Consider the following 13,820-nt stretch of genomic DNA (forward strand, 5'->3'; position numbering starts at 1 on the left):
TAGAAAAAAAGTGGTTGAAAAGTCTGTTTGGGAAAAGATCTCAATAGGATTTTGGGTGCGATTACGGGAATTTGCAAAGATGCATATCTATGCATCTTTTGCATTTTACCTAAGCTTTTCGCAATGAATTCTTCTTAGAATATGTTTTGGCCTATTGCAACGAGGAGATTTGCGTATGGGCAAAGCAGAATACCACAAAGTGAAATTGCCTTCCGACTTCAGTGTAAAATAATTGTCTATCATCACTGGCTTGACAATACTTGCACTCGAAATTCTCCAAATGCTTAGTTGAATTCTTTTTTTTTTGGTTATATATCATTGATTGAGTAATTCGCTCAGCCGCTTACCCTTGCGATGTCATGGCCGCTTTTCCTCTAATTTTATAATCAGCGAATCAGCAAATCAAAAAACGAATCAGCGGCGAATCAGCAAAAAGAAGACAAAAAATAAAACCGACACGTCCGCCAAATCTGCAGTCATATCTGCATTTGTTATATTCTCGAGACTTGTGCCTCTATGCATTCGGCCAGCGCAACGCTAGGATCCGATAACGTATCGTTTGAGATTATAACGGGGAGTCGAGTGGAGGTTGCAGTCAGTCACAATATTTATAGGAAATAGGTCATAAAGTTACAGATTCTGCGTAACATTGACGTAGGGGTCAACTCCACCGTTACAATGGATCTCAACTGTCCGAGGTACTCCACGTTATACCTCATGAATACGCCAGCCTTCTACAGGACTAGAATCTGCAAAAACCTGTTCTTCCACCGCAGTTTATTAGCGTTGGCCGCCACTGGTTGAATGTTGCCAATGCAAGCAGCTTTCTGCGAGATCTTTTTACTTTACCAGCCGATCATAATTAGTTCAGTAGCCGAAATTCGAGCCCTTCTCTCATCGCTTTGTTTTTCCTCTTCCGTTGAATCGTCCCTAGCATGGCACAGTGAATCGTCTCTTGCGGACCGCTGCAGAAGGCAGTTGTAAACCGTTACCGGATGCCAAACGCAAACATGCGCTGAACTGACGGTGCACATCAGCAATTAGCCAAGGAGCGCTAAGTTGCGCTACGACTGCCGCTTCCCTATAGGTTCTCGTTATGAGCAAAGCCGGCTAGAAATGCACTGAAATAGCTAATCATCATTACGATAGCAGCGAAAACGTTGTCTGCATCAGTAGTATCTGAATCGAGAAGCAGTCCTCTAAAAAAACTGCTATGCGCTTGACGTAGTCTAATTATTATTGTAAAAAATGTGCGACGTTGATTCCCGGTTGCTGAAACGGCAACCGCAACACAATATGACGTGATGACGGGGACCGTCGCGAAAAAAGGAAAACAAACACAGCAAACGCGGAAGCTCTCATACTGAAAGAGCTAGATGAAATCGCACAATGCGATGATTTGACTGTCTAACTGTCTGTGTGTTTTGTTTGAGTGGTTTGTAGTCGGGATAGAGATATGATCTCGTCGCCACGGGTAGCCATAGTGCAAGTCCTGGCTAGTTATGCTTACAGATGATTATTGTATAATGCAGTAATAGTAATCATATCAAACAGTAGAACCTCGTAGGAAACGCTACAGAATGCCTATTCTACAATGGCCGACATTGCAATTGTGCCATCGCCGAGAACTGCGGCTTCACTTACAATGAGACGCTTGATGTGTAACGAGCCAACAAGCAAAGAACAAATAAGTAGCTCACTTCGTACACATTTGTAACATAACAGCTTTAAATTGATGCTCTGGCTTGACATGCCTGGCAAACTTAGTACCAAAGACGCCAAAAGGCATTGGACACGAAGAGAGGTGTCCGTATTAGCGCGATTTAGCCGAACGTCTCGTCGAGAATATGACTATATGGTTAGACGCGCTTATATTTCTATATATTTTATTTATTGAACTAGCAGGCCGCGGAGCTAGCTGAATGGTTGGGGAATTCGAGAAAATAATAGTTTTTATGAAACCGGCGAACATCAAAGTCATATTGATTAGCGTACTTTTAACAGTCTTAATATAACTAATGATTAACAAGTTTTATGAAGGCTTGATGATTCGTGGGCCAGCAAAGCTGTGAGAGCGCAGGCAGATTTCAACCACCCAATCTACATATATATATATAGGCACCAATTATATACCTGCAGGGTATGCGTTGATCCAGACTAGCGTACATCGATGCCTCCACTTAAAGCGCCGTAGCTGAATTGGCCAACCGCCCGCACTGTCCCTGGACTTTTGCAATCAAGCCAAAGATGTTTACTTGGCATTCGATCGCGGGCAAAAGTACTCAAGTACTTTGAGAGATATAAAAGGTCACACGTGTATGGAGACTGATGTAGATTGAGTTATATAGACAAGCTTTACATAAGCTTTACATATGCATTTCTTTTAGAAGTACATTTTTGGCTAGTCGAAAGTGAACAGTTGAAGCTTGTAGCATCATAAGATCTATTGGAACTCGATATCCTCTCGCACAGTGATTGGAAGAGCGGTATCACAGCAGATAACATTCTCTAGGAAACGACTTTCTATTAAGTTACATATCGGCTGATGGAAATGGCATCAGATAGTTTCGCTAGAACAGCATAAATCTAGCGTCTGCATATGTGCTATGCAACCTGCATTCAACGCTGAAGTAGATACTCTGCGAAGCATAACACACTTGTAGCTTACTATGATTTACAAAAAAGGAAATCGACTTTTTATAGCTAGGTTATCCTCGGCCAGTATCCTCATCCAGGCCTCATTTAAAATAGAGCAATCCCAAAAGCTTTATACACGAAAAAAAAAACAAGCAAAAAACTTTTTCCCTGCTTCGCCTTTTTTTGACAGGGGCGAAAAATAATGGATGGTGCAACATTTTTAGTATGAAAAACCCCGTACTAAACATGTGCCATGATAGTCGATATCTGTAAAAGTGATCAGTTCCCAGTAACACTTGGAAACAAATATATACCAGCAGTAACTAACATTGCCATGTATTATAGCAATGTGCTTTTTTCCCATTCCCATAAGCACAATGCGACACGGTAAATTAAACGACGAACGTTTTCAAAACACGTCTCTCACTAGGTATAGCAGTTGTCAAGACCAACCTGTTTCATTTTTTTTATTACGACTACCTTAGGAATTTCGCTCATTTACCGCATTAGGTTTCCCACAACGTTTGCAATAACCAACATTAGTGGGCCCTAACGAAAATCAACACGAGTATAACAGACTGCTAAATGACGGCCCGAGGTTCCGCATTGAGCGAATCACTGCAAGCACCACATAATCCCTAGTTACGTATTCAATAAAATAATATGTTTCGACTTCGATTTCAGTGGCGTCGTCGTTAGGCAGCTTTTCGGTGACTCATCGTTAGCTACAAACCTATAAAATATCCTATTGGCAGTACTCATAGGATACAGATATTGATATCAAGCAATTATCAAGCGCTTTAAAGTTTTCTCATACTTACCCCATACTGGCACTTTGAGTGGTCATTCAGGCATCACACATTTTAGGTGTACGCGGTCTTCCTAGGTTCTTATTGTTGCTCCATTAGTGGTCGTCTCCGCCCATTCAACTGTTGGCTTTCCTCTAGGACAGCTACTTTCCGGTCGTAGGGAGAACTGAAGGCTGTTTTCCAGTTCTGTGCCGAAATGTTCGAACTCTATTATGGGTTCTTTCTTTGGATCTAGTCACTATCGACCGATTCTTTGTTTTATGAAGAGACTACCCTCGTGTGCGTACGAGGGTGAAAAGGGGTGTGTGAGGATGTAATATTTTCACGCGCCACCACCTGTCGTCAAATACACTGCTGTTTCTCTATTCTGCTTTGAAGTCGAAGTACGAGACAGCCGTAATGGCAGCCAATAAAGATGTAACTAAAATTAACTATTAGCCAAAAGTTGTGTTATTGGGCGCTGTCCACTGTCGCGTTTTTACAGTTGTGGCGTTCGACCTACTGTTTAGTTTGCCTATTCTCGCCGAAATACACCCGACTGGCCAATTAATTGGCCCGAACGTCTTTGTGAGAATTGCTTGACCGGAGCGCGAACAGTCCGGAACGGGAGACGACTTTTACTGCTGTAAAGACGTCAACCGATGCTCGAACAAACAAGACGCCGAAGAACGGTCCATCGAAACCTGAAATCCCTATTCTCCGCTGTGTGTCCGTATGTACAATCCTGGTATTTGACTCGGCTACGCTGCAGTCGCTATTGCAAGCCGAAGGGATTTTTTGTTATTGTTATTGCCGACCTCCACGTCCTTGTTGAAGAACTGCAGCAACAGGCGCTACTGCTAAGGTTGAGGTGGTTTGTGGGTCTGTTACTGGGTTCACATGGTGTTCGCCGAAGTATTCGACGGAGGCAACTTGGCGCTGCTCGACATCGTTGACGCTTTGCAGTCTTTTGCGCTTTTGTCGTTGTAGGTGTCGGTTGTCGATTCCACTACACCCCGATGAGCAACTGTTCTACTTCGGTTTGAATTTAGCCTGTTTGTTATTGAACTGCTATACCGATAAACGCCTACAAACGAAATTTATCACACGAATTGTTCGATTAATAGTTGTATGCCTAGTCACCATGTTGAGGGCCTTCTTATCGTTTGAAAATGTATTATTGCCATAAATCAATTTCCTATTCTTATCGAGTAAAGCGATGAGGCTGGACGCTGTAAAACTACTCGCTAGGGCACGTTAGGATAGCCTATTGTCAAGCCTCGAATTTCCGGTATCCCACCGAAGTATTGTTGGGATGTTAGAAATGATAAAGTGAGCTGATACCGGCAATTACGTTTCCGCGTAGCAGCCGATGTTCAGCAGACATTCGACGTAGGCTGTTTCCGCAACCGCAGATAAAACATTTACAATTAAAGCATAGTCTTCAGCCCTGCGTATCCGTCGTAAACCTGCAACTCCAGGAAAAATCTCGAAAAATCTACCGTTCTTAACCCAAGTGTTCCTTCGGTTGATCCTCACTAACAAAACTAAGCTTAGTAAAACGTTTTCATCAGCTTCGCCGCTCCTGGCACCGTCATTCCATCTGAATTCTGTAATAACACAAGCACAATTGATATGACAACAGCAGCCAAAAACTACTTCACTTATCTGCTCCTCGTTCTGCTTCCCTCCTGTAATGATCACTATTTTGAACCTTTAAATCACGAAAACGTGTCGTAATCACATAGCACACACTCGATTGGCGCGCATTCTTAATGAAGCCTAGCGAACCTGACGCACCTCGGTAGAAGCTGAACTTTGTGGACGTTGTGCGTTTTCTGACCTTTTCCTTCTCGAAAATATAGACTCTTAATCCAGTGCTGGCAGTTCACTTGAAATGGCGCACGTATACACACGTGGACCCAGCAAACCTTTATTGATCAATAATAATAATAATAACAACATGAAACACTCAATCTTCGTTTTAACTGCTCAAACCGATGCATGTCCACGGGTAAGAAGTATCTTCGGGGGAAATAATTCGATTTTGATTTAGCTTGTGTTTGTTAATGGTTGTTAGCCGTTTCGGCTAACTCTTTGACATGCTAACGTAGTTGGTCATGCCCAGTGCGGATACGGAAGCGGCAGCAAAGCTTAGCTACAACCATATGATCTCGTGACTATCACCGTCACAAGTACACAATACATGTTAATGTCGAAAATGACGATTATGCTGAAGATTCTACACAGTTGGAAACGAACGCGAACATACTGCTTGCTTTGCTCTCGTAGCCAGATTGGGTCTTCACGGATTCGACTTCATAGCTTCGAATTTTCACTTACAGTTCACAGTAGGACCTGTTCACGTGCTACTTTGTTCAGAGCAATCTGATAGTTACGCACCGACAACAACATACGAGCGTATTGACTTCCGTCCGGCAAATTGTTAAATCTCACCGGTGTATATTCGATGCTCTCCAAGCAAAGTAATTTAGTTTGGCTAGCAGATTTTTGTACACGTTGCCTTAGATGATAGCGGCTAGCTTTAGTAGATAATAGCAGGATATTGAAACTGCAGGTGATACGTCCTGTTGGAAAGCTTTGAGATCATCATTAGTCTCGGAATTTATTGTCGATCGCTCAGCTTGCCATACGATTCGAAAGCATTGTTTCGTTTCTCGCCCTTACCTCGAACACGGATCTAGCAGAATATCTCACATAGGCCTACATTCCAGTGTTATCATCATTATCGTGTGGAGGATCACCTCTTGTTCTTTTCCGAAACCCCTTCAATATCTCTACTTAAAACTTATTCTTATGTATATTTGATTGCTGTTTCTCACCATCGGATCTTTCTGTCTACACGAACAGCATCCGTCATAATGTTACTGCTCACATTAAAATAAGTATTTATACCAGAGGTAGCCGCTTCGGGACGAACCTTTTCCCACGTCCTTCCACAGAAGCCTATATATTATGAAGCCGAGAGCCGAGAGGGCTCGCTCAGCTTTAAGCCCTGCCCAAGCTCTGTCTACGCGTTTCATGTGGTGCTAGTAGCAACAGAGAGGAGTCGAGCCACGAAATGCGGATGACGGCAGAGTGGGCACATTCGACGTTACCCTCACTCATCGATAGCTTTGTTCACTCGATTCGAAGTTCTGGGGCCAATGCTCTTGTCGTCGCCGCCGTTATTATCGCTACCCCCACCACGAACGCTGAAGCTCCGCTCGAACTGGCCGCTCTTTTCACTTACTGCCGATATTTCATCCGCTAGTTCTTGTGTAGACGTCTCCTGCGTCTCTCTATCACATAATGAGCGCGTCGTCCAGTCTTATAGCTTTCGCTTTCCACTAGCTAACTTCTATCACACTTTCTTTACCTCTATCTTCCTACCACCTTCCTTTCCAAGTGGTTTGTGCCGTCTTGCGTAGAGTCCTGCCTCGGCCAAGGTCTTCCTTCTAATGTACCGGACGTTCACACGATCGTGGCGTGTCACCTACTCCGCGCTCGCGATTCTATAACACTGGGCTGTTCCACTTTGATGAACCTCGTGAGCTTCCGCTGGCCGGCGGGTCCCTGTTAGGACCCCAGCCGAGTAGAGGAAAAGCGTTCCGGCTCTGTACTAGTCAATCGCAATCTGTCTGATTCTGTCTCTCTGACTCTCTGGATTGTGAGTGTTCTTCGCACAGACGGCCGAGCAGCCGTTGACGTGGGAGGAGCAAAGAAAGGGGCCAGCAGCGGGGTTAGGAGATGGAACCTAACAAACGTGCGCTGGGCAACTCGACCAGATGCGGAGTGTCAGTAGCGAGTAAGGAAGCTGCTGCACACACACGCAGCGAAAAACTGAACCAAAAAATAGACCGAATTTCGCGAGTGAGGGGAGGCAGTTGACGAGCGAATTCAAGTCAATAGGAGTATCCCAAAAGAGCATAGGGCAATATCGACGGCAATATAAGAATAATTGGGCTTAATTAAATGGCAACGGCCGCGGCAGTCACAGCAGAATGCGGAAGGAAAAGGGGCCGACGGGGCTGTTGATCCAAAGGGGCAAAACAGATAGAGAAATACTACCGCAGGACCTTTGCTATTCGCAGCACAAATTCGAGCAGGCCGCTATTTGAACAAGCAGAACGGAAAGCAATCAAAATCGCCATACCCGCACAGAGTGATCAATAGCGGTCATGATGGTCATCAGAGCTGGGTAAGGAGAGTTACGTGGGGAAGTGGAGTTATGATGGTGTTGCGTAGACCAGATTGGGTTCAGGGTAAGCTCAAGTTGTTGTTGTAGTGGTTGCAGGTGTTGTTGTTACTTTGCAGGTCAGCTGTTTTGGCGCTTTTGTCAGTAGGCTGTCGATGTAGGGTTTTGTTGCAATGCAGGATACTCGTGAAACGCTGCTCTAATTTTTAGCAATGACACAGCTATCCGAGATCTGAGAAACTGATCAGAAGATATGGCGGATACGGCAAAGACAGCAGGATTGACTAGCTGAATTATTTTTTAGTTCTGGATATTGATGTTGAGAATTAGACAAATCGGAACAGCGGATGTTTAGGCCAGGCTGAGTTAAGCTGAAGTGAACTGGACATTGTTTACTGTCTTCCGGTTAGAGTTCGTTGTGAAAAGAGTTCTCTTGAAAAGTCCTTCTTTCAAGTGTACACCTAAATATTGGCACTTATTGCAGGTTAGTTAAAACAATAATTGACAGGTGCTTGGTTTAATCGTGATAGTAGTACAATGACTGTGATTCACGACGATGGTGTTTTTAGAGAGGAACTGTAATCTCCAATCGGACTACGAATTGCGCGTAATCGCAAACCCCAAGGCTAGAAAGCGATTGTTGAGCACGCGTATGGAAACTGACGCAAATTCAGTAGTGGCGTTACCGATTTCGACGACTGACACATGGGCTCGGTCGACTTCCTGAGTTGTCCCTTACTTTTTTTTTTCACTGTTCTCGTTTACGGTTGCTCTGCTGTTGTAGTTTTTTCTTCCTTATCCTTTATTGCACAGCTTCGCTCTGTTTGTCAAGTCATGTACGCAGCCGATCGAAAATATCATCAGGTTGACTACACACCATGCACCCCCCTAATCGGCCCCTCTGATCGGCATTGTACGATGACAATCATATCCTCTCGGTATTGACAACCTGGGAAGACCTGCGGTCACGTAATCCTTTTTTCATCACTTGAACACTACTAGCAGAACTGCGCAGAAGATTTTTCCGCACTTCGGAGCGCACACTTGTGCCGTCTGTTCCCGATTTCACTGTCTTCTCGATCTCCCTCTAAATATCTACAGCTAAGTGCTCCAGTCCTTGTTGACAGGGTAAAAGTGGCTGTTGGCTAGAATTTGTGTCACTTCTGGTTGACGTAGTTCGGCATGGCGAATGGCTTCCTTCAGTAATCCTTTAGCTTCTTTGGGGCTCCTAAACATGTCTCGTCAATTTGTCAATTTTCAGCCTGCCCTCCGATTTCAGACCTGTCCCCTTTCTTTTTTTGTTTCTTCAAGTTCCCAATAATATTCTTTTCCGCGTACGGTGCAACGTTCTTTCACGGCATAATGTGCATGGACTGTTATTGTTGAAGGCCAGTTTCGAGTGTGGTTGCCTGCCTGCCTGTCTTTGTGTGTTACGTGTTTATGTGCGTCGATCAGGCAGACACGAGTGGCAAACTTTTCCCTCCTGTTTTTGCCTCTGCTGTCAGCTCACCAGTGAAGTTGTTTGTTTTTCCACGTAAGATGTATATACATATACACCGTTTGTCATGTACTGAGTTTTCTCTACAAGGAGCAGTCTATGTACGCGTTATCAGATTATGGCCATGATATGTCTTTAACATGTTGTTGTACTTCACTTGATTTCTAGCAGTACGTCATAGACAGGGTAACAGAAGCAGGAAATCGGGCATGTGGTCGACCAGCCATCGAACGGGGCAGAGTCATTGCCAGCGTCGCGATCGCCGGCTGTCCAGCATTTGTTCGAGCTGCTGTTCATAGCACAATTTTTCTTCTGTCGACAGCGTCTGCGGCGACGATATAGCAGCACGCAGCAGTAGCAGCAGCAGCACGCAACACAGCGACTAATTCAATTGAAAAATCAAATCTCACACGCACCGCAGTCGCAATTCCACTGATATGCTTCTATCGATCAGTAGTCATTCAGTGGCTCTATCAATCCACCGCCAAAACCGGCATCCCTTACAGGAACAAAAACAACGGAACAAAACATGATAACAACAACAATTACTACTAGTACTACAACAACAATAACAACAACAACAACAACAACAAGAACAAGAACAACAACGTCGACAATCAGCGAGCTTCGCCGTTGAGCTGTCGTCTACGTCGAAGCTAGCCGCACTTGCTAGCGTTCCTGCAACGTGTAGGTTCCACTTGCAGTAATCGCAATGACAATGCAGCAGCACCACGAAACCCTGCAATTCTACCGTGAAGTAGATCAGACGGTCGCTCGACTGAGACTACGACCACGGTTCGATTCCCGGCGAGTGCTCGAGATCGACGACTGGCGGCTACTCCGCTGCAGCCTTTGCGCATGTCACGGCCCTCTGCTGTGCTGCGCCGTGGGCTCCTCAATGTTTTCGTCTGTGTTGATCACCGCCGTTGTTTAATAGTGGATGTCAACGCCGCCACGGCCTCTATTGATGCAGTAGCGATGGCACTGCGGGCCACTGGTTGGCTTCTTGTCTTAACTGTCTGCTATCTGCCGACGGCTGGTGGCAGGAGCCGCAGCAGCTGCCACCGCCGCTGCCGCCGCCGAAAGAACAAACTCGAAGCGACAAACGACCTGCGGGAGCTAGCCAGCTAGTCAGTTTCTTGCGTTCAATGCTCGTTGTTCGTTCCTTGCTACTGTCTCCGCCGTGACAGCCGCTGCCGTTGCAGTTGGAGCGGCTGCTACGTGCTCCTGCCGCTGCTGTCGCTGGATAGTTGGTGGTACTCAGAGCAACACTTCGCTGTGACGCTGTTATGCTTGTTTGTATTCAGCGACGGCGGCCGCGAGTGAGAGTAGCTGCGCCACTCGCAGCAGGGAGCTGGCTGCTGGTTGGCCAGGCAAACTTCTGTGTGTAGTAGGAGAAGTAGTGACAAAAGCCGCTGATCGGAACGACGGTGATGTCGTTTCTGCGTGATGTCGACGGGTTCTCGCTACGACGGGTTGCGGTTAGTCCCGGGTATAGGAGTAACCGTCAGTATCCTGACTTTGCGACTATGACCATGTCTTTCTGTGTCTATCTGTACGCGTGTGAATGTTTGTATGTGTGTAGATTTCTGCTGTCTATTATGGCTGAATCGGCATCGGGGCCACCACGAACGTCGGCGGCAACGGGCTCGCCTATGCTGGTAGCGCAGTTCGAGGAGGAGAGTAAAGGCTGGCGAGAGCTTTGGTAGACAACAGTTGTCTCCGTTGCTTTATAGAATTATGTACCAAACGAAGAAAGAGCTACGATATTTTCTTCGTTAGTTTGTGCTGCTGATATGGCGCGCCGATGGGCACAAGGATCGTCGTGTGGCAGCCGACGCTCAACATCAGCGGAGGGCTGAACGTCGCTTGCGGTCTAGTGATGATGAACCGCTGCTCCGCTGCGGCTGGCACTACCGATGCCTTAAAGAAGAGCGATGCGGTCATATAGTCGGCCAATCTCGACTGATAACAGACGGTTTTTGAGTATTATGGGTTCTAGTGAGAATTAGTATACATTCGATAGAAAAGACGAGTCGTTTGCGTAAGAAATACATGCGATCAAGTATCAGAGCCGTCCGTGCAGACTGTAGATGTCATAACGCCACCGTAGTAGATTCAACGGGAACTTACTGGAAAAAGGTCGCACTGCATTAGAGGTTCATAGTGATTGCTCCGAAGGAAGTGATTCGGGAAAATGAATATGACTCAGATTTATCTCGAACTCAGTTTTGATTGTAAATGTAGCACAATGCAGAGGAGTGTATAGACCCCTAGTTGAACTACTGAACCGCGTTTCATATGACAGCAGCGCCCGACCGGCATAACCCATCGTTACAACGAAATACTCGCGGTCATCGTACGTTGATGATTGTTTGTGGACGAATTCGAGCGGTGTTTTCCGAGCTGCTGGCCTGGGGGTAAAATCGGTCACAGAATCGGGTCTACCAGCACATGTATATATATTTAGTGCTAGCCAGGTCACTGTGATAGTTCACAGTTCGTTGTGGTAGAACTTATTTGAATTAGTTTGACACCGCCGCCGCCGCCGCCGCTATATGTATAGCACAATTATATTTTCTTTCCCTCTCGTAATTTCGCCACAGAATGGTAATAAACATAACAGCGACGTTCCACACTACGACAAACACTCGTATTCTAGAGGTATAGGAATATAGATTGTGTCATGCCATAAATGTACGTGGTTCAACATAAGTGACCAGGTGATCTGAGAGTTGGCGACTGTTAGAGTAGCACAGAAGTAAGAGGTGGTGAAAATAACATTTAAATAGTTTGAGAAAGTGTATATGTGAAACGGAATCGTCTTTTTCAACGTCTATTGCTGCTTGTGTGCTCGAAAGCGGTAGCATAGCCAGCTTTATCCTATGGGCCATAGATCGGGCTGGGTTATATTTGAATAGACTATAGGGCGCCAAAGTACACGGATTAACAAAGACAACGAGTACCCTGCGCGCTCAATGAGTGTCGAAATGACAGTGGTAATCATGCTTTCTGGAGAACTTTGACAAAGATGATAATTTTTTTACCCAATAGAACGGAGCACCGGCACATTGTAATCGTGAGGTTATAAGCATATATTGACGCGAATCTTCCAGACTAGTTAGATGAAGAAGCCCTCTAGGATACGCTGCTCCGTTCCTCCAATCTGATGCCAATCGACCTTTTCTTAGTTTTCTCTTTTTATTTCAAAGATAGAATCTACGCCAAAAAGTTAACGAAACTGGAAGATTTGGAAGTTGTTTGAAGTTTGTGAAATAATAGCCTACCATTATTAATAAATAGCGTATTTATCAGAGCAACATTCATTTTGAACATTTGCGGTAGACGGAAGAGCTAAATAGTTATGTAATTTTTTTAAGAAATAATAAATATTAATGTGTTAATAAAATCAAGTGTTGTCATCTTTTAAACTAATGCATTTTTCGAGACGTCGTATATATATATATATATATATATATATATATATATATATACATACATATGTATCTGCTTGCCAAATGTACACACAGAACATTTTCGAAACCAACCTCCTATACGAGATAGAAAAAGACGTAGAAATGGAAAACATGTTCGTTGTTTGTTCGACTGTTAGTTTATGAGCAACTTCATTTGATATTGTCTTATAATAGCTATGAAGTGGGGCAAACCATTCTATGGCCACAATCGTGGCAACAGTCCTTTTAGGGCAGAAACAATGAGTCCTCTGAGAGAAAAATAAGCAAAATGTCTTTCAATCTGACGCATTGGAACGTTGATATGAGCTACATATTTCGAAACACAGGCTCTTAGAATTTTAGCTGCGTGTAAGCTCTTTAAGTTTCCCACAATGTCCACTAAAATGAGGTTACTCTTTTTTGCGTTTTTGGAATTCTGCACAGAAAAACATTTACCATATTAATATTGTTAAAGAATATCGATATCGTATTTGTGCCAAACTATACTTCGATTTTTTTACTTATTATTTTTTCTTATTCTAGTCGGAGCGCCAGGTCAGTGGGTCGATCCGCGTGAAGATTTGCTGGTAGTGTATTGCGGTACTAAATTTAAGGACACGTGATATGATATAGGCCCGATCGAGAAGCAGTATCAAATGTAAAACTTCAGAAACTTGTTCGGGCCACTGAGTAGGGTTCTTGAATAGTTAATTTTGCTCATCATAATTTGGACATGTTGAAAGTAATAAATTTCAATCCGTTTTCTGTAAGTAGTTAGGTGTACTTGTAGCACTGGCCGTCAGCAATGCCCATATTAAGTGAGAACGACGTTTTATTGAGACGCGATCTTTCGATCGCGAACTAAGCTTCTCATGCGAATGAAGTTCCCGTGGATCAAGGTTAGTGCGCAGGTTTCCCCGGAATAGAATTGAATCTTAAGGAATCATCGTGAGACGAGTTTGCAGATCGTTTAACACTGCATCGTTTAGTCAACGACAAACGGAAATGCATGGTCTTAGAAAAATCCGAAGATTTTCTGCAAATGTCTATAAAAAATGAAATACCTTCAAATGACCCTCCATGTCGATTGTGAATATCATAGATAAACCTTAAAGAAAACTGAACTCCATCAACGTTACCTATTTACAATAAGAGCTACGCTATATTTATTCGCTCAGTGCTCTCAACGTCGAGCGGCAATTACATATTTCAGATACATAAAACGTTCGCTATTTACAAAAATT

At 44.3% G+C, this 13,820-nt stretch overlaps 1 protein-coding gene and 1 long non-coding RNA gene across 8 annotated transcripts in view; one reads left to right on the plus strand and one right to left on the minus strand.

The window, feature by feature from the left end:
* LOC111243708 (homer protein homolog 3-like) overlaps positions 1 to 10,201 on the minus strand; it is a 49,836-nt gene extending 39,635 nt beyond the window's left edge. Inside the window, exons 1-3 of one of the 3 annotated variants that reach the window (XM_086979380.1) lie at positions 5,226 to 10,201; positions 4,780 to 5,035; positions 3,459 to 4,512 (exon numbers count right to left, since the gene is read on the minus strand). In XM_086979380.1, the coding sequence (XP_086835506.1) occupies positions 3,459 to 3,484 (26 nt within the window). In that variant the 5' untranslated portion in view covers positions 3,485 to 4,512; positions 4,780 to 5,035; positions 5,226 to 10,201. Of the gene's footprint in view, positions 1 to 2,133; positions 2,184 to 3,458; positions 4,513 to 4,769; positions 5,036 to 5,225 lie in introns of those variants that run through there. The other 2 variants (XM_086979379.1, XM_086979378.1) reach the window with 2 other exon arrangements.
* LOC111243709 (uncharacterized) overlaps positions 1 to 13,820 on the plus strand; it is a 45,615-nt gene that overhangs the window by 28,788 nt on the left and 3,007 nt on the right. The window lies entirely within an intron of this gene.

This window comes from Varroa destructor, unplaced genomic scaffold (genome assembly GCF_002443255.2).
Source record: "Varroa destructor unplaced genomic scaffold, Vdes_3.0 BEIS01000002.1, whole genome shotgun sequence".
NCBI classification, from domain to species: domain Eukaryota; kingdom Metazoa; phylum Arthropoda; class Arachnida; order Mesostigmata; family Varroidae; genus Varroa; species Varroa destructor.